This window comes from Chamaea fasciata, unplaced genomic scaffold (assembly GCF_029207755.1).
Source record: "Chamaea fasciata isolate MVZ Bird 193981 ecotype frontalis unplaced genomic scaffold, bChaFas1.0.hap1 SCAF_7, whole genome shotgun sequence".
In the NCBI taxonomy this organism is placed as follows: domain Eukaryota; kingdom Metazoa; phylum Chordata; class Aves; order Passeriformes; family Sylviidae; genus Chamaea; species Chamaea fasciata.
The window spans coordinates 38453704-38479154 of record NW_027094092.1 but is presented as its reverse complement, the minus strand read 5'-3'; the positions used below and the strand labels follow the sequence as shown (position 1 = coordinate 38479154).

Sequence of the window (25451 nt, the reverse complement as noted above, 5' to 3'; positions counted from 1 at the left end):
ACCAGGGCACAGAAATTTCAAAGACATTATAATTATTATCTAGGACATGTATGTATGTGTTTTCTTGGCATTTCAAAGTCCTGTAAGATTTGTGTAGTAGTTCTTATTGTGTCTGCAGATTGACAGATCTCTAAAATACACTTCTACAGTGGTCCTGAAAAATACATCTCATTGAAATGAGGCTGATATGCCAAATGGAAAGTAGAGTAGGCAAACCTAAAAATTAAACTAGAAAGTTCTCCCTGGGTTATGGACTTTTCATCACGTGTCAGGTGGGTGGTAAAATAGTAGAGCCAGCTTTGAAGGTGGTGTTGACAGGTGCATTTGGGTCCTTCCAGATTTTTTACCTTGGCATTGGCCCCTTGAGATTCACACTCTTTTCAGGGACGTGGAAATCCCTGTCATGTGAATCTAGGTGCCAATAATGAGCAGTGGAGCAGGAAGGGGAAAAGCCAGGACTACATATCAGCATCAGCACAGGGCAGGATAGGACAAAGTACCAGGGAGGCTGCAGCAGAGATAGTCAGGAATCAGCTGTCATCTTAACATCAGGTTCATCTGAGCCACCAGTGCAGTCCTGTAGTGTCCTTAGGAATTATTTTTATACGACAATGAAGCAGGTGCCAACCTGAACTCCCTTCCTTCGCTACTCTCAACAAGAGAGTATTATGTATTTTTTTATTATGCCAGTCAAATGTTCCCACTGTTTTAAAGTCAGAAAACGAAGCAAAAACTATTAAATTGATTGCAGAGCTAAAGTCCTCACCCCACTCTAATGAAGAACTGGCACTGTCTACCTTTAAAAAGCCCAATTGTTTATACACATTACAGAAGAGTATGTTTAATCTGTGGATGAGTACTGTATCATCAATGATATGTGTAGATTTTTACTTTGCTTTTCAGATTTCAAAAACTGTTGGAGTCAATTAAAATTAAAGTACTATTTTTACAAATATTTATTAGACATTTCTTTGTTATTCTTTTATAGGTCTTGTAGAAATTTGCCTGATGCATCCCCTTGATGTAGTGAAAACAAGGTAAGATCACGCTTGAACAGGTTTTGTTGACACTGGAAGATATCCAAATTACAAGCTGTCAAAAAATAAAAATCCTAGAACTTCTCCCAGGAAGATAACTTGTGCCTCTAATGACTTTTATATTTACTTACCTGTATTTACAGCATTTGACAGATGGAATTTGAGTAGCATGGCACATTTCTGATTAGAGGTCATCTAGAGGTGTTAAATCTGCTTATGACATGTATTTTTACTTTTGTAACACAATGCTATGGCATGAGGATGGCTAAAGTTAAATTCACTTAATATATGTTATATCTACCATAATGCTTTTATATATAATTGGGAAATACTATATTGCCTCCAAAATAATTGTCACTGATTTTTAATAAAAATAATAAGAGAAGATGTTCCATATTCTCATTGTAAGCGAAATAACTTCATGATTTTTTATTTTAAATATCTTTTTTATATCTCTTTATTTTTTTCTGAATATTTGTTCTTATATAAGTGATTAAATTACCTCAAAAGTTTTCTCAAGTTAGTTGGTTTTTTTTCTTAGTGTTAGTTACGGAAATGAAAATTAGAATAGCTGTGTTTGTAGTTTCTGGAATACCCTTTTATTTTCTATGCTTTTTAGTTTTTATATAAATTCACAAGTAAGTCTTACCATACATGAAAAGCAAACCAGAATGGAGAAGCATACTAGTAGAAGGAAAAAATTATTCATGTCATGTGTGTTATGCAGTGCCAATAATTGCCAGATACTGTTCCTGAAGCTCTATCTAGGTCACAGACATGTAGGTAGAAAAGTTTCCCTAGGAGACTAATCGGCCCCAAACAAATGATGAGGACACAATAAAAAGTAGTTAAAATTAGGAAACAGGTAAATGTGAAATGTGAGTCCATAAACAGCGGAATTTTTAGAAGAAAGAAGTATGAAAAAAAGGAAAGAACAGTAGCTGTGCAGAAGAAATCAGATTATGGATCAAAGTAAAACTGAGGGGCTGAGTCAAAAAATCCATTAAACAGATTTCTTAATTTTAAGAAACTTCCATTGAATTAACTCTTCCAATGGGTTAGCTGCCACTCTTTGCAGAAGTGGGGAGCACCCAAGTGATAGTTTTTCTAGTGAGTTGATGCAGATGTATTCAGAAATATTACACAGATTTTGCAGAAACTTTTCTGCAGATCTCAGCAGATGGTAGTAGTTGAAAATACTTGCATTTTGAAAGCAAATGACAAAACCAAGAATAGAATGTCCTTTGATCTCATCCATCATTTTGTTCTATGTTCCTAACATCATGCTTCTTCCTTTCATTTTGTAATGTTCCCAATTTACTATGGCAGATTAATTCTTTGATGGCCTTGAAAGTTCAAATGAAACATTGGTTTTAATCCTGAACTTTGGACATAGAATGTCTTCTAATAGTTTTTCATTGACTTTATTCCTTTCTTGCAGTACTGTTGTGCACTTAATCTTAACCAACATGGTATTGAAAATCCACTGTTTCCTAATCATTTCCAGTTATTACAGGTTTGGTGATTGGTTTAGAGTGTTCTTCCTTTTGGTTTGGTGAAAGGATGTATGAAAGCACCATTTGTTGCTTAATTTTTATGGTGTTTTGAGTTTCCTACCTTTTCTTCTAGAAGTATGTTTGGTGCAAAGAGTCCTGTGGCCATTCAAATTACTTTAATCTCATTGATCTAAGTTACTGTTCTGAAGGAGTTTAGGGAAGATGTCAGAGGCTCACATCTAGTGGATTGGTGGCTTAGTGTTTCATTGATATTTTGTGTATGTGTGTGTTTTTAATAAAAAATTGGAGAAAATAAAGTTTCTGTCAAAGATTATTTTGAAACCCTGGAAAATAGTTTGGCTCCTTTATGACATTTTGCAATATCTTTTCTGTGTTTAGCAATTTTCTATTATTCTACAGTAACAATGCTAGATTTGTTTATCTGCTCACATCAAGGGAGGAACAGTATATAAGTGCATGCTTATAAACCATAGAGAATCCAAATACTTAATGAAGTGTTTTTTCCTAAGTGTACATCTGAAAATAATTTTATTTTTTTCTCTGCTAGAACACCAAACATCACTAGTCGAAGAAATTCCTGTTAGCTAGATAGATGAAGATAACTATGATCCATTGTTTTAGCTTTATGAATCCCACTTACTCTTTGAAATTAATCTCTTTTCTCAGTTGCAAGATATTTTGGAATAGTTTCTGATGAGATATTATTAAAAAAAGATGTGCTGAATTTTTAAATTTTTTTTGTAGAACGGTCTCTAATAGCTATTTTATATATCAGTTACCCTTATGATTAACTTAGCCATTAAATAAGGTACTGAACCTCTGTTCTTGTCCTAAATACAGAGTCTGGTAAGTTTTTGTGTGTGGCCGTGTAAGAGAAGCGCAAGAGCTTTTCCCTACAGATACAGTCAAGACATAGAAAATCTATTTTTTAATTAAGAACTCAAGATGATCTTTCTTTGCAAAAAAACGTGGAAGGAGAAAACTATCTTAGCCTGGATAAAGAATTGCGTTTGCTTACTTTGTACCTTTTCTGTGTCTTAAGAATAATGCAGGCTATAATGTCATTTTCATCCATGAGACTTTCAAAGGATGACAAAATAACATACTAGGTCATGATACATAGGACAAGACATTGCTATATATATTACTTTAAAATTAAAAATAGTAAAGTACTTTTCCAGGTAGAGTTTATCCTTTGTGTCCTAGTGTCATATGTTTTGGCTCAATCAAATATACAAAATTCAACACTTAATCACAAATTTATTGTTGGATGATTAGTATTTATGCAGAAGCTCAGAGTCACATCGTTGGTGAGAGAAAGGAGAATTACAGGGAGCTGTATAAAGTAAAGGGAGAGCTAAAGGTGTTTGAGGAATCAGTCAAGCAAGACTGGCTGGTAACTGGAGGATGTTCCTGTGGTCTGTCTGACAGTTCCAGGATATGTTCTGAGGTAATCTGAATTCTCAGAAAAAAAAGGAGAAAAAAACAGTTAAGTTTTTCACTTCCCTAATACTGGGTTGCTGGCATAAACATGACATTTTCAGGAGGTCGATAATTTGAACTAAATACACTAACATATAATTTTCCTTGCTATTGGATTTTAACATTTCAAAAAATGCATGCAACCAATGGTCATATTGGAAAATTAGAACTGCAAGTAGAAATAAAATTTTAGCTAATATTTCCCTAAGTTTATAAGTTAGCTCCATTTGTATGTGCTTTCTCTTTTTCTTTAGTTATCACCAGTATTTTTACATCTGAATTTTAGTGACTCCACTGTTCTTGAAAACAATTTCAAAATTGCCTTTGCAAGTATTCATACAGATTATGAAACATATATTGATGTAGAAATAGTCATTTTGGATGTGACTTAGTATTAGGCAGTTAGGAAATGGAAACCTACTGAGTATTTTTTTAAACAGTTGTCTATATGACAGAATTTAATAGAAAACAAAAATGAAGAAGAATATGACTGCTTTCAAATAATATATAAAAAATAACAACACATCATCAAAAACTTTCAAATGCATAACATCTGAAAAGTAAATGAAATTCCTGTGAACAGGAAAAATGTTATAGGAATTAGATGAATTGTTTACTTCTCTATTCCATTTTAGGTGTAAGTTGACATACCTATACATTTTGAGACACATATTAGAAAGAAAGATGGTTTCTCTCACATCACACTAATACCAAATTGTCCTCCAGATCTGCGTTGACTACACTGGAGATAGATGAGTTCATGCCAATGGGGTATTTAGAGGTTTTTTACTTCTGGACAATGTATTTGAAGAAAGGGGAATGTTATGCCAAATAACATATAAAAGACTTAGAGAAAGTCTAGTTTATTATTTTATCAGTAGAATTATCAGTGTAACCTTTGTCCTAACAATTTAATCGTATATTCAGTGGGAAGATTTTTAATACTTCTCTAGTTAATCCAAATAATGACAGATCCATTTGATTTTTTTCTCTATATTTAAACCATCTTTTCTATTTTTCGATACAGTTGTGCCTTCACAATGCAGTCTCACATTGGGATGAGTGTGCAATTTCAAAATCAATGCACAAAGGAGACCCAGAAAACATTCTTTTGAAAGATTTTACTTCAATTTATCAGGAGAATAAGTTATTAAGTGTAGCTTGTTTTCATGATCAACCAATCCAATGTTGCTGTTTTTTTTTCTTAGAGCTGTTTCTCTCCTTTGGCAGGGAGGTTGCAGTCTGTATTGCTCTACTGTAATACCTTTTCTCATAGTTCAGCTTTAGATCAGAATCTTCACATGCCTATTGGTCTCATGTGTGATCCCAAACATCAGCATTTAAAATATGAGGCAAATAATTCATCTTAGAAATGAGGCAAATATTTCATCTTAGAAACTGTGGAGGAAATTTTTGTGTAGTCAGGATGGAGATTTTAAATTTTGCTACTCTTTCTGAAAAGTTCTTAACCAACATCACTAATCTAAAGGTCCAAATTGAAAAGATAATTTGGGACCTAAATCAAGGTTTGGAATCTGCATTACAGACCCATTTCTAGTTAGCAACTGTTCTGCTGATTTGTGTGCATGTTTATCCATTCTGTTCCTTTGTTCCAATTCTGTCATTTTGGTCTTAATTAAAAAAGTTCAGCTTACTACATGTGTTTCCGATCTCATTCCATCTGTTATTTTGCAAGACCTACTTCCTTTAAATCATTAATTTCTCTTTGATTTTTGGTTTCTTTTGCTTGAATGGGCAGAGGTGGAGCTTGTTTCTGAAAAATATTCGTTAAGGAAGAGTTCATTGTCCTTATACAATGTTACCATTTCCAAGTGACCATAGTTCACTTGGTTTGCATCAGGCCATGCTAAGTTCATGGTACTTGATGCAAACTGCTCTAGTTAGTTTCATAGAAATTTTAAGCAGAAAATAGTCTTCCTGTCCTGGGAAAATTATCAGGATACCAAAATATTCTGTATTGGAATGAACAGTTGAACTCTCAGAAGACTTAGAAAAACAATGAGTTATGGCCAATGAAACTTTGTGTAATTAATTTTGGATTTTGGAAGTTTTCACTTCCTTTTTTCCTTCCTTTCTTTTCAATGACTTTTAAGTAATTTTGAACTAGAAAAACAGAAGGTTTTGTTTGAAAATGTAGAGAACAACATCCATTGTCATCTAGAAGAAGTTTATAAAAATATATTGAAACTGATAGTTTCTTGAGAAATGTTTTTTTCATTTTGAAGAAAAAGAACCAAGTAAAAATAATCCCTCACCAACTCAGCTTAATGTCCTTGTTTCATCCAAATGGCAAGGCTTTTCTTTGGGATTAGATTTCCTTCAATTATCAGTGGCCTTTGGCACAATTTTTCACAGGGCTTGTGTGCAGCTTATACTCTGGTTTTGGCATTTGAATTTCAGTATTGAAATACTTTGGATATTTACGTACAGATCCAAATTTTTTATAATAAGGACTTTACAGTTCATTGTAATTTGGATGTGGCTGTGATCCAGTGCTCTGTAATTTGCCCTTCTTTTTCCTTCTATGTACAATCTGTTCAGAATTAATAAGGGCACATGGGCTAATAATTCCTGCTAGATATACTATTGCAATTTAAATTCTTCCCTGAATTAAAGAACAGTGTTGATGTACACTGTTAAACAGATGCTCTGACTTGCAGTGCTGGTCAAAGTGATTTCTGTTCCTATGTGCTTTTTTTGTTGTTGTTCATAGGCGTACCACATGTATATTTTATAAAGAGTGTCAAGATTCTTTGGGATAAAAGGAGCTGTGTATATGTGGCTTCATCATCTCCTCGTGTGATACTTGTGTCGTGTTTGTCATCAAACATCAGAACTGCTTGATTTTCAACTGCTTGACCCTATTTCAAATCAGTGTAGATTTTTGGAAGATCTATAACCTATATCCTTTTCTTGATTTTAAAATAATTCTATCCCTTTTTTGATAGAAACTGAATTTCTGCATCATCAAATCAGACTGCTACACATCTCTCAAGCTTTAATTTTGTTTACACATTCTGCCATCTACTCCTGAGTTTTTTTAGGTGCTTTTTTAGACTGTAATACCCTAAAATCATAATTTCTATTTGACAGCATAGCATGATGACAGCATCCTTTGGGTTACATGTTATCTGTGCCATTTCAGTGGATTTATCAAAACTTCCCTCAGTTTCTTGAGTCATTTCGGTAATGTAACAACCTAGAATTTCTAACACCCACAAAATAAACCATGTCCACCTTCAGCTCAAGACAGAAAAATAATCTCTATTTACCTATTAAGGAGTGTTTTCCTTGTTTGTGTGGTTTTTTAGGGGAATAATATGAAATAAAAGGCAACTCCAGATGCCTAAATAGTTACGTACTTCAGGAGTGCACAGAAGGAAGTGAAATGACTATGTGCAGAGAGCAAGTGGCGAGACCGTCATAGGGGAATTGAGAGAGATGGTAGTAGATGGGATAAGCTTTTTAGACAAGGAAGCAATTGGACAGTCCACCAGAGAGAGAGAGAAAAAAAAAAAAACCAGGGCGAGAAGGAATATGTGATGGTTTCCTTGTATAATTTCTTGTCAGATAGATATGGAAGGGATGTTTTGGGTTTCTAGAAGGCTGCTGGGCCAAAGCTAACCTGGATTGGCCTTAGTTCTCCTCAAGATGCAGTATTTAATTTTGTTTGAGATTTTTGGTTTAGTGCATCTTCCCATTAGTGTCATGCCAATGACACCAAGGTTGCAGGTTTGATCCTGTATGGGCCATTCACTTAAGAGGAGGACTTGATGATCTCTGGATCCCTTCCAGCTCAGACAATTCTATCATTCTGTGAGAAGGTCTTTCACATTCCTCAAGCACAACTCTGTCTAGCTGAACCCTTACAGATGATTCCTTGAGAGACTGATTTGGGGAGGAAATGCTAATCATGCTAGAAGACATATTGAATATTATCCATCCTGCTAGTGACAATCCTTTTGACTATGGACATATGCAAGATATATTCAGTCATTTGTTCTCTTAACAATTTTTTACTTGTTATTTTATTTTTCCTCCAGTTTGGACAATGAGCTAGAACAGTTTTTTTCAGGTCCCTTTATTGTATATTTTGTTTTCATTCTAATGACATAGCACAATATTCTTTCAATGTTTGGATTTCTAGTGCTTACAAAGTTTGTATAAACATTACTGGCAACTACATGGGCAGAACTTGTAAAATGAGAAGGGCCTGAGGGTTTCTCTTCTATAATCTGCGTCTCTATATTTATATTTGCATCTAAATATTATATATTTGCTTAAGAAAAGTAAATGTGCACAGATATAGTTGACTGTACTGGTACAGCGTCTTCCTTGGTAGAGGAAGTGAAGTATCTTTATATTTAAGCTCTCTAGCTCTGGAAAAACCTGCAGTTGATTAGTTGTGTCTGCATGATGCAGTTGCAAAAAAGTGGTGTGGACTGCATTTTGTGATTTCACAGGCTACACATTCTGCACTCGCAGTTTAAATCCAAGAAAGCTCTGAATATTTTTTCCTCCATTTTTTATTGTCTTAATTTTATGAAAATGCTTCCTTTTGTACTATGAGGCTATAAATAACCCTCATCTAGACAGGACAGGAATATGTGATGGAAGAGCTCTAAAACTGTTACAGTGAAGAATCATAGCATGCCTTACAGTTATGAGAGAATAGTTCTTTATAATAAGTCATTACACTGCCCAGTAGGAAAAGGAAAAAAAGGAGGAGAACCTAAGACTAAGTACCCTCTAAAATATACTTGTTGTACTGTTGTCTGTTTCTCTGGTTAGAAACTACTGAAGAGGTTAAAGACAGTATAGAAGCAGTTGGATTTTCTTTGCATGGTCTCAAGATATCTACAGATAAACAGGATATTTGCATGAATCAGAAGCCATGACTAAATTATCATGACTAAATTATCATTTCAAAAGTGAAATTCAGTTTGAAACATTTTGGATTTGTGGGTCAGCTGACAGATCTGGAAAAGTACAGCCATGTTTGTACAGAAAATACCCTGTAGTATTATAGTGTGTTACACTGTATTAAATACAATAAATGTGTTTCATTATATTATTTGTTTAGATTCCCACAGTCTCAGGATATGCTATTGTATTGCTGTCAAAAAAGGAATTACTGTAACTTATGATAATGTACCTTTTTTGAGTTATAGAAGTCATCTCAGTGCCCCTTACACTCTTAACAGTGAGAAAGAAATAACATCAGAAGTCTTGGTTCTTGGTGCAATATGAACTATCTTGTACACCACTTATGAATCTGGTTTATTTATTTTGGACATGGGACATCCATTCAACTATTCATCTGCTCTTTCTTGGCCATGGGGAATAGTACCGGGACTGCTAGCATTGTATCCAGAGCTGTACTGTTTAGACCACTGCTGCAGAACCAGCACTTAAAATCACAGCCCGTTTACAAATGAGGTGTCTGTCATATTCTGCCACTGCTGTACTAGCACTCATAAATCTGCACCCCGGTGCCGAGTTCAGCTTCCTCTCCCTCTCACTTTTCCTCACCTTCACCCTCTCCTCTCTCCTTGCCTCTGCCTGTTACTTGGTCCCAAACCATACCTTTTGTCCAGTCTATTTTAAAATGTGCTCGGTGACAAGTCCCCTCTAATTCCCTCTGAATGCTCCTGCATTGCCTACTGCTTCTCATAGCCAGTAGGCATTTTCTAATGTTCCACTATTTCCATTACATAGTTTTATCCATAACCACTACCTACACACCCTTTACTGTATATTGTTCCCCTTTCCCTTTGTTTATTCCCTTTAGACATAGTAGATTCATGGCATGGCCCCATTTTCTTGTTCCCAAGCCTAAATTAGTGTGAGATAATCAAAGAATTTCTTTAAATAATCTTTTTCTCTCTATTAATACTGTATTTAAAGTATAATCAGTCAAAAGAAATCATGAGGGATAGAGTGGAATGAGAGCAAGAGCGGAAAGGAGAAAATGAAGGACTAGGAGGTGAGAAAGTACATGGGATTCTATTTACAAAAAAAATACATGCTGAAAATAAGTATTTAAGATGGGAATTGGGGAGTGAAAATGAACAGATGTTAGCACAGTTACTTTGTCTGGAGACAAAGAAATGGGATAGTTAAAAAATGTGCATATTGTAAAGAAAGATTTTAAATAAGGATTAAGCAGCTGGGAAAGGTTACTTAGACTATGAGTTGGAGACATCTATGGTGTACATAAGATTTTTTAAAACAATCTAACAAAGCAGCTGGGTGAGTTATTAACAGATGTTAATGATTCTTCAGTGATATAAAACATTAAGATCACATTCAGAGGTAGACCGTAGTCTTGTCTGATTTCTCCATGGACAAAACTTTTGCATTAGACCATTGTCATGCCTGATTTCTAACCATGCCTAAAAGGAAGGAAGGAAGGAAGGAAGGAAGGAAGGAAGGAAGGAAGGAAGGAAGGAAGGAAGGAAGGAAGGAAGGAAGGAAGGAAGGAAGGAAGGAAGGAAGGAAGGAAGGAAGGAAGGAAGGAAGGAAGGAAGGAAGGAAGGAAGGAAGGAAGGAAGGAAGGAAGGAAGGAAGGAAGGAAGGAAGGAAGGAAGGAAGGAAGGAAGGAAGGAAGGAAGGAAGGAAGGAAGGGAGGAAGGGAGGGAGGGAGGGAGGGAGGGAGGGAGGGAGGGAGGAAGGGAGGAAGGGAGGAAGGGAGGAAGGGAGGAAGGGAGGAAGGGAGGAAGAGAGGAAGGGAAAAAGAGAAAAAGAAAAAGAAAAAGAAAAAGAAAAAGAAAAAGAAAAAGAAAAAGAAAAAGAAAAAGAAAAAGAAAAAGAAAAAGAAAAAGAAAAAGAAAAAGAAAAAGAAAAAGAAAAAGAAAAAGAAAAACTGCCTGTGTTTATTTTATTGGTTTTTGTTAATCTACTGCAATGAGTGGGAGAGAGTTCAAGTATGGAAAATCAGTGTTTAATGATTTCATTTACAATAAACAGAAAGTAAATGTTCTCCTCTCTCTACTCTCTACATTTCTTTTTTCTTACTTATACTTGAGCTAGCTTTTCAAAGCTATGGATGCAAGAGAATAAGGCTGTATGTGTTGGAAGCACAATGTAACTGTAGCAATGCCAATAATTCTTTCAGAGAAATTGGCCCTTAACACTGTATTTAAGTATGTCCCGAAAATAACTGCATTAGGCCAGTAAGTGCCAAGTAAATCTATAAATAAATAAAAGGAGAGATAATATCTTTATGAACTGTGCTTTCTGTATGTTTTTACGAACAGATGCATCAGTGTGTATTCTAGGTCTAGAGGGGTTTTTGAGAAACAAGAGTCTTCATGTTGAGTGGGATGCAAGTAAAATATCATCTCCAAAAAAATCTTGGCACAATAGAGATGTCTTTTGAACTTATTTCTCAAGAGAGTAAAAAGAAACAACAAAAAGCTAAGGAAATATTTGCAAGTTTTTAGCTGCTGAGATGTTGTAGTAAGCTGATGACTCCCTGGTGAGAAGGCAGTGGGTTAGATTGTGCTTTTACAACCCGAGTTGAGCCAGGGGCAGAGCTCAATGGCACCAGCTGAAGAGCAGCACACAGAAGGGGTTGTGCCTCAGAGGTGCTGTGACCCTCCTAATTTTCTCATATCTCCATAATGGATTGTTGATCCATAGCAATACTAATTTTTTGTAAATACAAAAGTATGGTCATTTCTTTTACCTTTTTATCCATTTCCCTAAATCTGGAGTAGGGATAAAACAGTAGCTCTGTGTCCCCTGTGCACTGGCTGCCATTACGAGCCTGCAGCAGAGCGGTGAGAAGGTGCTGTGGGTGCCCAGATGGGCATGGTGGAGCTCAGGGTCCATAATAGAGGTATTTCCAAGTGCCACATGTGCTACTGTCCATCCAGCATCTGCACAGCTGTGGCAACTTAGATCAAGATGGTTTCCCCCAGCAGAAATGTTGGATACTTCTTTCTTTAGCACATTAGTGAGCTGAATCACATCAACACAAGAATCAGCCAACTGCGAGGGACAGTACAAGAGTGAGGTTGGCGGACCTTTAGAAAGAAGAAGTGAAGGAAGGCATATTTCATTTAAAAACAATGTTCCACAACATTTTTAGCTCAATTCTTTTTGAATTGTGTTCCCTTGACACATGCACTACCAGTCTTTGCCCCCTTGACACACACTGCATTTCAGGGAGCTAGCACAGTGGAAGACTTATCAATTAATTGTTGTCTGGCCAGGTTTCTTTTTTATCAGCTTGGTTTTCTGAATTAATTCCCCACACAATTATGTATCAGGAAATATGAAGACAAAGAAGGGAGCAACCCAGACCCAGATCATCAGTGCAACCCCCAAACTGTATGCTAAGTTATGCATGAAAGGCATGTGTGTACATGCTGTTATTAGAGTATGCTGTTACACTTAATCTGGTGAAAGGGTGGTTTTACACTAAAAGAGTTAGGCCTGCTCCTGGTTCCTTGACACCCAACACCCTTCTAGTCTTTGTAGTTTGGTCCCACCATTTCCCAAATGCCAGATTTAGCAGTTGCAAAACTGCAGACAAAATTGATTTATCTTGATGGTGTGTCAAAAAACAAAGATATCGAAAAGTATTTGTTATCTAGTGGCTGTAGACTGCTGGATCAGCTATCCTGTAATGCAAAACCGCATCCCACTCAAAGATGTATAGGTATTTATTTACTCTGTGTCTAAGTTAAATATGAACTTTTATTTGTGATTGCCATTTTGTCCATCTTGTCTGACAGAACATTCTTCATAATGTTATTTCTTCTCTTAGAGAATGAAGTTCAGTTAGTTACAGACAAAAATGTTCTTTTGAAGGTGTAAGTTGAGTTCCATCACAGGAGAAATAAAAATAATGCTATAATGTTATGTTACCTTCACAGGGGAATAGAATAATGCAACAATATTGTGTAAGTATTTTTTTTTCCTAATTTAATCACCTGAAAGGTGAATTTTTAAATGAATAGCAGTATATCCTTTTCAGATACATTCTTTTTCTTGCCAAATTGTTATATTATCTGAACAACTTGACATATCTAAGAAGTAAAACAGATAACAGTTCCATTATCATACAGACAATGAATTGTAACAGTATATATGTCTTAGGAAATTCAGGAATATCCTGAAGTTTAGTATTCATCTTTACAAGACAGGAAGTTCCAATTTTGTTGTTCATTGTTGTTAAAAAGACAAGATGTTTGTCTCCCTCATGTCCACAGTGTTCCTTCTTACAGAGCCTTGTAGTTTGCCACAAGCCTATGGAACACATCATCCTAGGGGAAGAGACTAATTGGTACAGTTTCTTATCAATTTTTGAACTCTATCAGCTCACTAAAAGGGTTCAGTGAGCATCAGAACTATCACAGAGAAAGAAGCAGGACCACTCAGTGAAAACCTGGTAGGAACAGGGGAGAACAAATTGAGGAGTAAATCTCTCTGTTCGGTTTCAGGTGAACTCTTACAGCAGTTCAACTGATTGTGGAAGTTTGTAAGCCAGAAGTGTCAAACCATTAAAATCATGGGTGTATTAGTTCCTGTTCTTCAAAGTACTCATTTATCAGTTCTGCAGTTCTTAATTCAAATGTCTAAATACTTGGCCAAATTTGAATGAATGAAGGATTCCTGAAGTTCCCTGTTAATAAAATTGCACAATATTGCAGAAGTTGCTGGCTGTTATTACTATGAAAAATGATTGCACATTACCAAGTGGTGTTGAGTTCTCTGTGAAATATGTAATTAGGGTTGAAATTTCATATTACATCTTTAGCAGATATTCTAATTCATGGCTACTAAAAAGAGCTTCACATTCCCTCATGTCAGTCCTGCACTCATCAGATTCAGCTCTCTAACTTGGCCGAAAACTAATTCAACAACAAAAAAAAATTTGAAAAAAAAAGAAACAAGCAAAGAAACAAAAAAAACTGCCCACCAAAAAGTGTAGTTAGAGAGGGAGGAATATGGAATGAAGTAAACTGAGTCTCTCTGCAGGCAGAGATGTGTTTTTTTCAGTCAAATCTGTTGAACAGCGTGAAAAAAAATGGAACATGAAGTGTTATGCCCTAAGTAGGAAGTAAACTTTTATAAAGAAGGAACTTTTTCCCATAGTTAGATGGAGAGAGCAAGGACATAATTAAGAAGCCTGCAGTCCAGAATCATGACTTCTGGAAAAACAGAGGGTATATATTTGTCATCTTGTTGTATGCTGACCCAGTGATCCTCTGTAAACTGTTGGCAAAGACTAAATATTAGGACAGATGGCCTTCTGATCCTTTGTCTTCTGATACATAATGATAGGTACTATGGAGGCAAAAAGCCTTTATAATAGTCACTATATCTTTATAATAGTCACTTTCTTAGGACAAGTGACCCATAAAGACATATATGACAGAGTTGCCTGTGATAATAAGAGCTGAATTCACTGACTCAGACCCTTTCTGTTCACTATTTTGATGAATCAGCCGAAAAGTAGTAAAAACGATGATGTGTGTGTCATGCTCATATGCATTCTGGACACTATGAAAAACATCTCGTTCACTAGAAACAACGTGAAATCCCAGAGAACATCACATCTATGGAACAAGGTTAATAGTTTACATAGATTCAGCTGATTCTGCTACATGAAACCTTTCCTTGAGTAGCCAAACCAAATTTTGAGATCAATTAGATGCACTAATGATGCCATTTCCACTTACTCACTTTTCAGCCGTTGAATAAATTTGTACAGCAGAAGCATGTAGAGCAGTTGAATATGAAGAGCAAGGTCTTACTGTTGTGTTTTTGTGCTATTCTGACAGCTCAGAGGACATTGAGGGAGACTTTGACACTGGAAAATTTTCTTAATGAATCAAAAGTCCTTAGGTGGTATATGGTGTAGAGGTGGATTAATGACTCTGCCTCACCTGTTCCTCACAAACTCTTATATGGGAGTAGGTAATACTGGAAAGGAATCAATGGTCAGAATGTCTTTTACAATCCAGCTTTTTGTGGCTGCCAGTACAGACCCTTGTGACTAATAGGAATTCTGCACCAATTAGAACAGAATTGTTGTGTGTGCTGGGGCTACAACAGTTCCAGTATTCTTGGCTAGCCTGAGTGCAGTGGAAACACATATAGCAGCTTTGAAAAGCTTGGCCCACAGTTCTTCCTCCCTTTTAATCATATAGCTTAAGAATAATGTAGATTTGACTCTTGGGTGACAGATCATTAATTTCTAATCACAAGTGTTACAGCACAAGGCAAATTCACAGGTGAATTTCAACTGATGTGAACAATGTGATTCAGAAGCCTTTGGAAAGATTGTCTTTCTATATGAATGCAAGTTAGCTTCTGAACACACAGATATCTGGAATACTGGTATTTGAGTACTTCCATATTTGAAAAATAAACCAGAATTTTTATCCAGAGCATAATAAAACTTAGAATAACAGAAATTTTGTCAGCTAAAGTTTAGATGAGATGTATTTCTGAAATGAAAGACAAATACATTAGAAGAAGATGTCTTTTGAAGATACATCAGTCATAATTTTCAGTAAATTTTCAGATTTCAAAATTATGAGGCTACTTCTTTGGAGCTAGTGGGAAACTGCAGAAGTGATACAGATGAAAATGTTGTGACTTTTCATGAAATGAAGCTTAAAAACTTGTATTTTATGTTACTTCCATTAAAACTAAGGCTGTGAGGAAAAATACCTAGGGACAGTTCATTTTGTTCCTTCTGCTACAAAGTGTTAACCTGGGGCAATATGTTCATCATGCAGATAAAAGTAATTTACCCTTGATTACAGTATTGTTAGATCTATTCCACAAAGTCCTGTAGCTCAGAATAATCAGTTAAGTAAACCCGGTATTGGTGAATAATTTGGCATGACATGAACGTTTTGGAGGGTCAGGGTGATATCTGTCTGTGACTTCAAATAAATGACAAAGTATGACAACTTTTCTAAGAGACAGTCAAATTTTTCACCTTTCCCTCAAGCCCTGCCACAAGACTGTGTAGCACCCTTCATACTCCACGGGACATTGAAATGGGGCTGAAATGTTTTAGATGCTCTGTTCTGGACACATGCATGGGCTTGAATTCATGACAGAATATTTAAACTAGGTTTTGTTAGAAATTCAATTTTGATAACTCTATAAACTTTCATATTTGTTGGAATTTGGTTTTAAATTAGCAATTGATTTTTAAAGTGAATTTTCCCCAAGTAATCCACTTTATCAAACTGTGATTTTCCTTAACTTTATTTAACAGTGAAGGTGCTGTAAATGCATCTTCACTGTATGGGTGATATCCATAAAAAGGATCTGTAGGAATTGTCTGAAGGTGCTTATCTTGCTCTGTTTGTCAGGTATGGTCCATAATGTGGCTTAGCTCCCACTCAGGGACTTCTGACATGAGTTAGACACATATTTATGTGCTGGAGGGATCAAAGTCAAAGAATGTTTCATTGCAAGTTTTACAGTGGGCACATAATCAAATGTAAAGTTTTGAATAATTTCTGCATGGTAGTATTTATTTAGTCTGCAATATTTATCGTACATTATGGGCCTAGACATCTAAATTTGAAAAAACTATCTTAGAAGAAAAATATTATGTGCTTAATAAGTACAAAAAAATGTGGGGGAGGTTAATCTAACTACTATTTCTTTTTCTATGTCTTTTATAATTTTGTGTTTTCTAGTATTAAAATTTATATATTTGGTAGTTTTCCCTTCTACACCAGTGTACTTTAGTGCTTTTTGCCAAGCAAGTTATATACAAGTACTTAGGAGCAGACAATTTAATTGCACTTTCTGTTGTTAAAAATACTTCTGTAATGGAAAAGACTTGCACTGACATTTTAATATGCTGTCACTTTAAGATACTACATGAAGTGTGAACAGAGCACAGGCCCTTTTAACAGGTGTCTCTAATTGTTAGTTTGTTTCTTAGAAATAGCTATAATATAAACTTTGGTGGAACATGTAGATCCAAGGTGTTTGGATCTTGCAACATCCTAACCAGGCTTTCCTTTGGTTGCTGGTGAAAACAAATTGGGTTGTGTAATTGACTTTTTTTTTGTGAATAAAGCTTTTATGTTTGCTTTAAGTTCAAACTCCATCTTTTTCTTGTTATTTTTTTTTTCCCCTTAGGAGGGATTGCAACATTGACTTTTAGGCAGGGGGAAAAAAACTTCAGTGTATTCATTTATTTTAGCAAATAAGACGTTTCTATTACTTTCAGATTTTGCCAGTCTGTAATTGCAGAAATAATCATGAAAAAAGGGTGAAAGCAATTACATTTTTAAAGAGTGTATTTTCATTAGATCTTCCAAGTACCTGTTATGTTCAAAGGGAGCTCAAGATTGTCTTGTTCACAGAATACTTGAAAAACCCCTTAAAAGAAACAGATCTATCCAGGAAAATGTCTGGATTGTTGTATGAAGTGTGCTTACTTTTTAAAATGGCAAAAGAAGAGCATAAACATGCATAGAGTTTTTCAAATTTTCAGTGTAAACTACTGGGCAAGAAACTACTCCCAAGAAACTACTCCCCTCTCCCAAATGGTAGTGACTATTAGTTCCAGAAGTTGACACAACAATGTCTTTAAACAAACAAACAAAAAAACAGAATACAAACCTGGTAACAAAAGTAAATACTGAATTTTGAAAAAGAAAAAGCACCAGTTTTGTTACATACGAAATGAATTATGAACATTCATCTTATACAGAGTTTTCCTAGTTAACAAGTTTTTATTATAAATAGTTATTCTTTTCCAAATTGGCAGAAAGATAAGCTGCAAAAGTTCTTCAACTTTATATACTTAAGATTTAGTGAACATTTCAAGATCAGATGTTTCAGTGATTTTTAAGATATATTTAGATTGATTGCAGAATATTATGAAAGTCTATTTATTAGTTAAGTCATAGTTAAAGTAAAGGAATTCTGATCAATTTGCTAAGAATTGACTCCAGCTGTGCCGGTTTCCGTCATGTAGTTAAACAGAAGCTCACCATAGTTTGATCTACTTGTCCTCGTTTTCATGGTCACTGAAGTAAAAGTATGATGGACTCAGAAGCAGTCATGTGTTCCTTGAGTATTCAGGTGCTAATCCAGAGACTCAATTAAAAACTTCAAAGCCATTAGGGAAATATTTCTGTGAATTTAACACAACTTACTATGTGTATTTAATTACATATTTAAATATCTCTGAAGAAATCATGTAATAAATTCTTAATTTCAAGATAAAGTTGGGGGGACAGAGGGAACTCTGATCTGGAATAGACAATAACCTCACCATCATAGCACATAGCTATGAAGTGAGAGAACAGGTTCCAACTCCTCCTTCCTGAATCAGATGTCAGACTTGGACCTGACTTTCCCAAAACCTTCACAGATGCCTTGACCTCTGAGTCTCTCTGGCACAATCCTTTATTCAAAGCTCAGAAACTGTTCTAGGCAAGACTAAAATATGAGCTCCAAATAAGCTCATTCCTCCAGCATGTGCACATGGTTCAGCTACAAACTGCATTACAAAAAAGCAAGAACTGATTTTGTCTCTGCCACATCCTATTGTGAATACTTTAGCCATTAATACCTTGCCTCTCATTTCTTCAATAATTACAACTCCTTTTGATCAAAATAACTAGATAGAAGCACATTTTTGCTCCTCACAGGAATAAAAAAACAAATTATGTGTCTAATGAATCCATTCTTAAAATGATTGTTGTAGGTGCATCTATGCTGCAGGTGCGTAGTCATGCATACTCCAGATACAGAATTTCTTTATTTTTGGCACTATGTTAAATTCCTGAACCTCCTATCTGTGTGGCACGTGTGTTATTTCCAAGTGCCAGAAATTGAGCTGACACTGCAACTGTGGCCCTCAAGAGTAATTCCAAATTAGCATTCTTGAGTCTTTTAGCTGGATATCATTTTAGTTGAACTGCAAGGAGAAAGAAATCTGAATCAGTTTCACTCCTCCAAAAGTCACCTTTGCTCCTTGGGGTGCTGAATCTGGCCTGGTAACTGCAGACACTGACTATAGTCTTTGCATGTTTCAGCATCACCTCTACTCCCTTCAAACAGTAAAGTCCTGTTTTTCACACCATTTCATATCCCTCTTCATTGCTTAACAAATGTCAAAAGAAGAATCTCCTCCCATATTTCTGGTCAAATCTTCACTGTGCCATCCAAGGATCAAGAGCTTTTGCATGAAACTATGAAGTTACTGTACTAGAGTTCTTCCACTGCTTGTGGTAGATTCTCGAGACAAAGTCTGACATGCTTTCATAGTTCTCAGGTCAGCAAGTCCATGTGGCTTTAACCTGGGATACCTCATGATCATCAGTGATGATCAGTGTTCGTCCTAACAACAGCATTTTTCTTTTTCTTATATCATCGTGAAAGACAAGAGTTCCATCCATCTTACATGTTAGACTTGCATAGAGTGTTCAACACTTGTGATTTCTTCCCTGATGGTTTGGAGTTGTTTCCAGAAATATAAGAATAGACAAATATCAGTAGTAAAAGTTTTGTAAGCACTGTATCTTCTTATCACACATTCATGTGTAGGACTGGTTATTTTGAATTTTCCTTCCCACTGTAAAGCATGTGCTTTTGGTAGAGATGCAGGAAATAGTGTACTCAGAGAACGTTTAGAATATATTTTAGATAAGGAATAGAAAATCAAAGTAATGAAAACACAAAATTATTGTATCAATTCACTATTTTGAAATATGTTAATGATAGAGTTTGAGGAAAATTTGAAAATGGGTCATTAGTTTTATTCCTTTCTCCTGTAGTCTTTCTGCAAGTGCAGAAAGCTATATGTGCTTTTGGTCACTTCACAAAAGTCTTAGACAGGTCAATGTTTTAAATAAACACTCAGTGTTCATAAATTCCAACTGGTGAATATATTTCCTGTGGTGTATTTTAAACAAAGGGCTGCTACTTCTGATGTTTATCCCTGACATTGTTGTTAGACATGTCTTTAGTATGCTTTCAGTTGTTGTTATTAAGGTTTTATTCTCTCATAAATTGCTATGTATGTACAACAATGGGATTATTCTATTCTTCCTTCCCTAATATTGGTGAAACATTGCCAGTTAACTTTATGGAGGAAACATTGAAAGAGTTTAAATCTTCAAGGAAACCACTGAAAGAGCTATAATCAGCTGTGCTAAAAAGGCATGTGCATGGCAGTTGTGGGTAAATGCCCTTTTTGGAATGAATTTTTATTTTTGTGATTAAGATGCAAGCACCTGTTTTCTGAATCACTCTTTCTAGTACAGCTAGCTAAGCTTAACTAAAACCAGAAGAGGCAGCATCTTAAAATCAAATCCAATTACGGTCAATACTCCCACAAGGTTCCTGAGCTAATTTTAGGAGCTTTTCTTTTGAAAGTCCATCCCTAGTCCATTCTATCAGTCATATAGTGGGTGATGTAGCCAGGAATATTGGAAAAAAAAAAAAAAAAAAAAGAATACAACAGAAACAGAGATGGTAGATCTGTGCAGTGTACATGACCCATCATATGGTGTAGAGTGCAAACTGTGGTTGTGGTTGTCGTTGTTGCAGGAGCTTACGTGCTCTAAATCTTCTCTTGACTAATTTAGAGAAAAGGTTCTGTCTCTAGGGATCTACTGACTTCTGCTGTTTCTTTGATTTGCATACAAATCCAAGCCTTCTTAAGGGCCTTGACAGCAGAGTTAATATTTTAAAACAGTAGCTTTTAGTCTCAATATAGTTGTGCTTACATGATTCAAACTTGTTGATTGTGGGAAACAAGGTTTGAAAATATGCTTGTAACTCAAATTGTGCTGGTTTTGGCTGGGGTAATTTTCTTCACAGTGGCTGTTATGGGCCTGTGCTCTGCATTTGTGCAGAACACGAAGTTGATAATATAGAAATGGTTTTGTTATTGCTGGGCAGCTCCTATGTGGAGTCCAGGCCTTTTCTGCTTCTTTTACTGCCATGCTGACAAGGATGCTTGGGGTACATGGGAGGCTGAAAGGAGACACAGCCAGAACAGGTGACCCCAACTGACCGAAGGGATATTCCAGACCATGCTCAGTATGCAAAGTAATGGGTAAAAGGAGAGAGACGAGTTATTTGGAGTGGTGATGTTTGTCTTCCCAAGTCACCATTATGTGCGATGGGGCCCTGCTGTCCTGGAGATGGCTGAACACCTGCCTGCCATGGGAAGCAGTGAATCAATTCTTCGGTTTGATTTGCCTGTGTGTGTGGTTTTTGCTTTCCCTATTAAACTGTCTGTATCTCAACCCATGAATTTTCAAGCTTTTATCCTTCTGATTCTCTCCCTGACCTGGTCCTTGGTCACTGGTGGGGAAGTGAGCAAGCGGCTCTGTGGGGTTTGGTTGCTGCCTGGGGTTAAACCAATTTAATAAAGTCTTCTAGTCAAAGATACTAGCACTGACTGTATTTCACAGATAAAATAGTAATTAAAGTAAGTATCTTTGGAAAACCTATCCATTAAAATCCTGACTCATGTTTCACAGTCCCTTCACTTTACCTTCCTCGGGTCTGATGTGCCAGGAAATAAAGTCTTGCCATTTGTGTAAAATCTAATACCAGATTTGTCTTTTTCTTTCCAGGTGATAAATCCTATTGTCTCAAACTAAAATTAAAAACAAAACAAAAACCTGACCCAACAAAACAAACCAACCAAAGTAAAAAATACGTTTTTTTTTAAATTGTGTGTTGCATATAGAACTAAATTTTCTGACCATTGATCCAAAATGTATTGCAAAGTTGTATTCTCTTTGGATCAAGAACAAACAGTAAGTAATTTTTGTACATTCAGCAGTGGCTTGCACTTTCTCATGAAGTTACTTTGAAATTTCTTTTCTTTGCATTTAATTAAGTCTCCAGACATTGCATATGAAAGCTACAGTGTTACAGTACGTGAGCATTTTAATATGACTTTTAAATATGACTTTATTACTGGGTTTCGTATTCTACTCCACTTTGGAGTCTTTTGAAAGAATGGAAGAGAAGGGACAAGTGGAATGGCATTTTCCACAATCATACATTGTGAATAAGTCCAGTGATTATAAATCAAGCATATGATTTTTTGTAGTTGCTTGTTCATTACATGTTTGCTTAAGACATTGAGATGCTGAGTCTGCCATCTTTCTTCTGTGAACTTTCCTCTGTTCCTTGCCCTTATCCTAGACCTCCTCCTCCTCCTTTCCTTGTCATCCTCCACTCTGAATTACTTCCCAATTGCAAAGAGCACAACCCACCCGAGGCATTGCAAACTCATCGACAGAAAGAGCAAAGGGGACTACCTACCCAAATTTCACCATTGCTGCTCTTGTAGTGACATCCACAAAATATTGGGACACCTCCAGCTGTGCTGCACTCTGAGGATATGGTTGTGGGAATCTGGGGACACATGATGATAGCTTGTTGTCATATTTAAGTGAGCTACTCTCTACTTTGAAAAGTTGATTGTATTTTCATGTGAAATATCCCTGCTGCTGTTGAAAATGCAAACAGCCAACTAAGAAAATAGACCATTGACAAATGTGCACCCCTTCCTTTAGGGCACTTGCTTGAGCCTTGGCAGTGTATCAAAGATAGACAGCTTCATCTGTAGTCTACGGAGAGAAACAACTATGCAGGACAGGTAGTTCCGTCAGTCCTTGATACCCATCTTGGGGACATGGGGTGAATTGAACTTTGGCAATGCATGTCTCTGCACTGATTCTGCAGGGAGCCTAGATGACTGGCTTAAATTCAGCAGTGGAATAAAAGATAACTGAAGGTAAATAAGATGTATAATATTTAAGAACTTAAAACGTATGCAAGGGTTCTGCTTTAGTGCATATCTAATTCCAGCAGGCTGTACATGACTACTAGAGTTTAGGACAGATCCTGACTCTGCCTAAAGGCAGAGCCCTTCAGTACCACTGAGGTGTCTCTCTCTAGGAATCTTGCTAGGCGTGACTTAATCTGTACATCCAGGGGGCGATGGCCTCTGATGCCCCTCTGCCTGAATGTTTGTGGTGCAGCTCTGCAGAAGTGCTGCTGTGTCATGCAAACACAGTTGTATGCTGTGGGAAGTAGCATTGAGGACTACAACCCTCTTATGTTCTTGATAACGCCATGTCTGCATCTATATTGGAAACTATTTAGTTAATAGTAACTAGAGGTTAGAAATTTTGCCAATACCAAAGCAGTAAAAAACTCCACTGGCTGTTTTGCTGTGGTGAGTACCATGAAAAACCTCATTTGATTTGTGCTGTGTGTAACAGAGCTGCTTTGTCACTCTCATTCCAAGTACCTTACCAGCAGATGCAATGGCAAAGATTTGTGAGCTGGATGATTTAGGAACATACTCATCCCTTCCCTTGAGCAGGTAAATGAGATAATGGGATTCTGGAAATACCCTTTTCTAAAAAAAATTGTGATTGCCACCTTTCGTAAGCTGAATAGAAACCAGGAATTTAGTTTCTTTCCTGCCAGTTAGATTAAGCATCAATGGTTTTTTCATCCCTGTTTTGGGATGCATAACACATGATTTACAGAACTGCTGACTACTGTAGTTGCAATTAAAACAGTGCTGCCTTCATAGCTTGAATACTGAGTGCAAACAGGCTGATAGTTTAATCAATCCATTTTAAAATGTATTAACTAAACCAGCAGTTTACTGTTCTTGTCAAACTCTAAACAACTGTAAATCTTGTTTTCAGAAATCAACCAGAAAAATGTATCACATTAAAAATGAATTAGACATGGCACACCTCCCATAAGCTGTATAATAAACAGATCACAGCCCTCTAGTAATAGTTGTGATTTCTGGCATGTCACTGGAGAAGAGCTCATGGGTTTTCCAAATGACCTGTGTCATAAATCATTGCATTCCCATTTACACTGAGCACATGTATCTAATTTTTCTAGTGGCTTCTGAAATCCTGATGAATGGCTTTCAAATTGATTACTGGATTGTATGAAAAGTGGTGTCACAAGTGCCTCACTGAGGAAAGGAAAAAGGGACTAAAAAATAGCCCAGTGAAATCTGAACATAAATTGTAATATGGACTAAGTAACAAATTAATAACCACACAGAAGATAAACCTGTAACATAACAAATGTGAAGTCACTCACACTTTTCTTTAAGGCAGATAAAATAGAAAATTTCAATAGAATTAAAATACTGTAAATGCACAAGCCAAGCATAAACCATGCACGTATTCTTTTTGGCTATGCAGGGGTCAATGTCTTGCTTGTTCAGTTTACTGTGTTGTCTCTGTGTTAGTATGAAAATTTTTATAATATGGAATGCGTCACGTTAGAAATGAGTTCAGGCATTCAGAAATGTATTCAAACTTATTAATGAAACACCAGAGTCAAATTGAGGTACTTTTATGTATAGCCTGTCCACTTTCTTTATCTCTGTGATCTTTTGAGAGCAGATATAACCCCGCATCTGTCACACTCAAAATTGAACAAAACCTATGCACTCACTAAACCCAAATCAACACTCCTTGGCTCTCTGTACCTCTCTGTAGACACCAAAGACATAGTATCCAACAGTCTCATTTTCAAGTGACATGTAGGAGTACACTTCGTGATTCCAATTTTTATTTCCTTTGTGTAAAAGACTGCAAATTATGTTACATGCTGAAAGATAATGTAGACAATTTTTATGTTTTGCTCACTCTAAAGATTTATCTGTGTCAACAGCTGGAGCAAATGGACTGAAGTTGAATGTGTTACATGATTGTAGCATGTAGATTCTGATTTGGTGTTGAAAGAAACTCCTTGGCAGATAAGTAATGAAATGAAACAGAAAACATGCCATCACCTAATAAAAACATCAGTTCATAAAAACTATTAACTACCTTTTCCCAAGATATACCTTTTTAATTGATATATTTGAATTTGTCATAAGAAAACAAATTCATGTCATTCTAATAATATGTGCTGACCTGTGCTTTTAGAATAAGGCACTTTTTAAAAAGAAAATATTACCTTTTGTCCAGTCTCTATTTGCAAGGCTCAAAATGACCAGCATTCATTAAACTTTATTACCAAGGTTCATGAAACTTACTTTGGATTAGAAAAGCATAACCTTCTGTCCTGATTCAGAAGGGTGTTGCAGCTTTTCATTAACCTGGAAGCCTCCTATTTACATGGTTCACAGCCTGGTCTCAGCTCACTTGGAGGTAACAAAGGGTGTCGGGACACAACTGCAGCAGGGGGCTCATCCTTTAGGGCTGCCATCTGAGTTTAATCAGGCCAACTGTTTTAACTCCTGCCTCATTAGGCAAAATAAAATGGAGATTATGGTGTGGGGAAGGATCACATTACAGACAGCAAACTCAGCCTCCTGACACTCTCTGTTGATTTTGCATTTTGACAAGACCTTGCTCTCTCTGTTTTCCAT

At 36.1% G+C, this 25451-nt stretch overlaps 1 protein-coding gene across 1 annotated transcript in view; it reads left to right on the top strand.

The window, feature by feature from the left end:
- The window catches only part of SLC25A21 (solute carrier family 25 member 21), a 235563-nt gene that overhangs the window by 133496 nt on the left and 76616 nt on the right, over window positions 1–25451 (top strand). Inside the window, exon 2 of the mRNA XM_066188453.1 lies at window positions 989–1037. Within this exon, the coding sequence (XP_066044550.1) occupies window positions 989–1037 (49 nt within the window). The remainder of the gene's footprint in view (window positions 1–988; window positions 1038–25451) is intronic.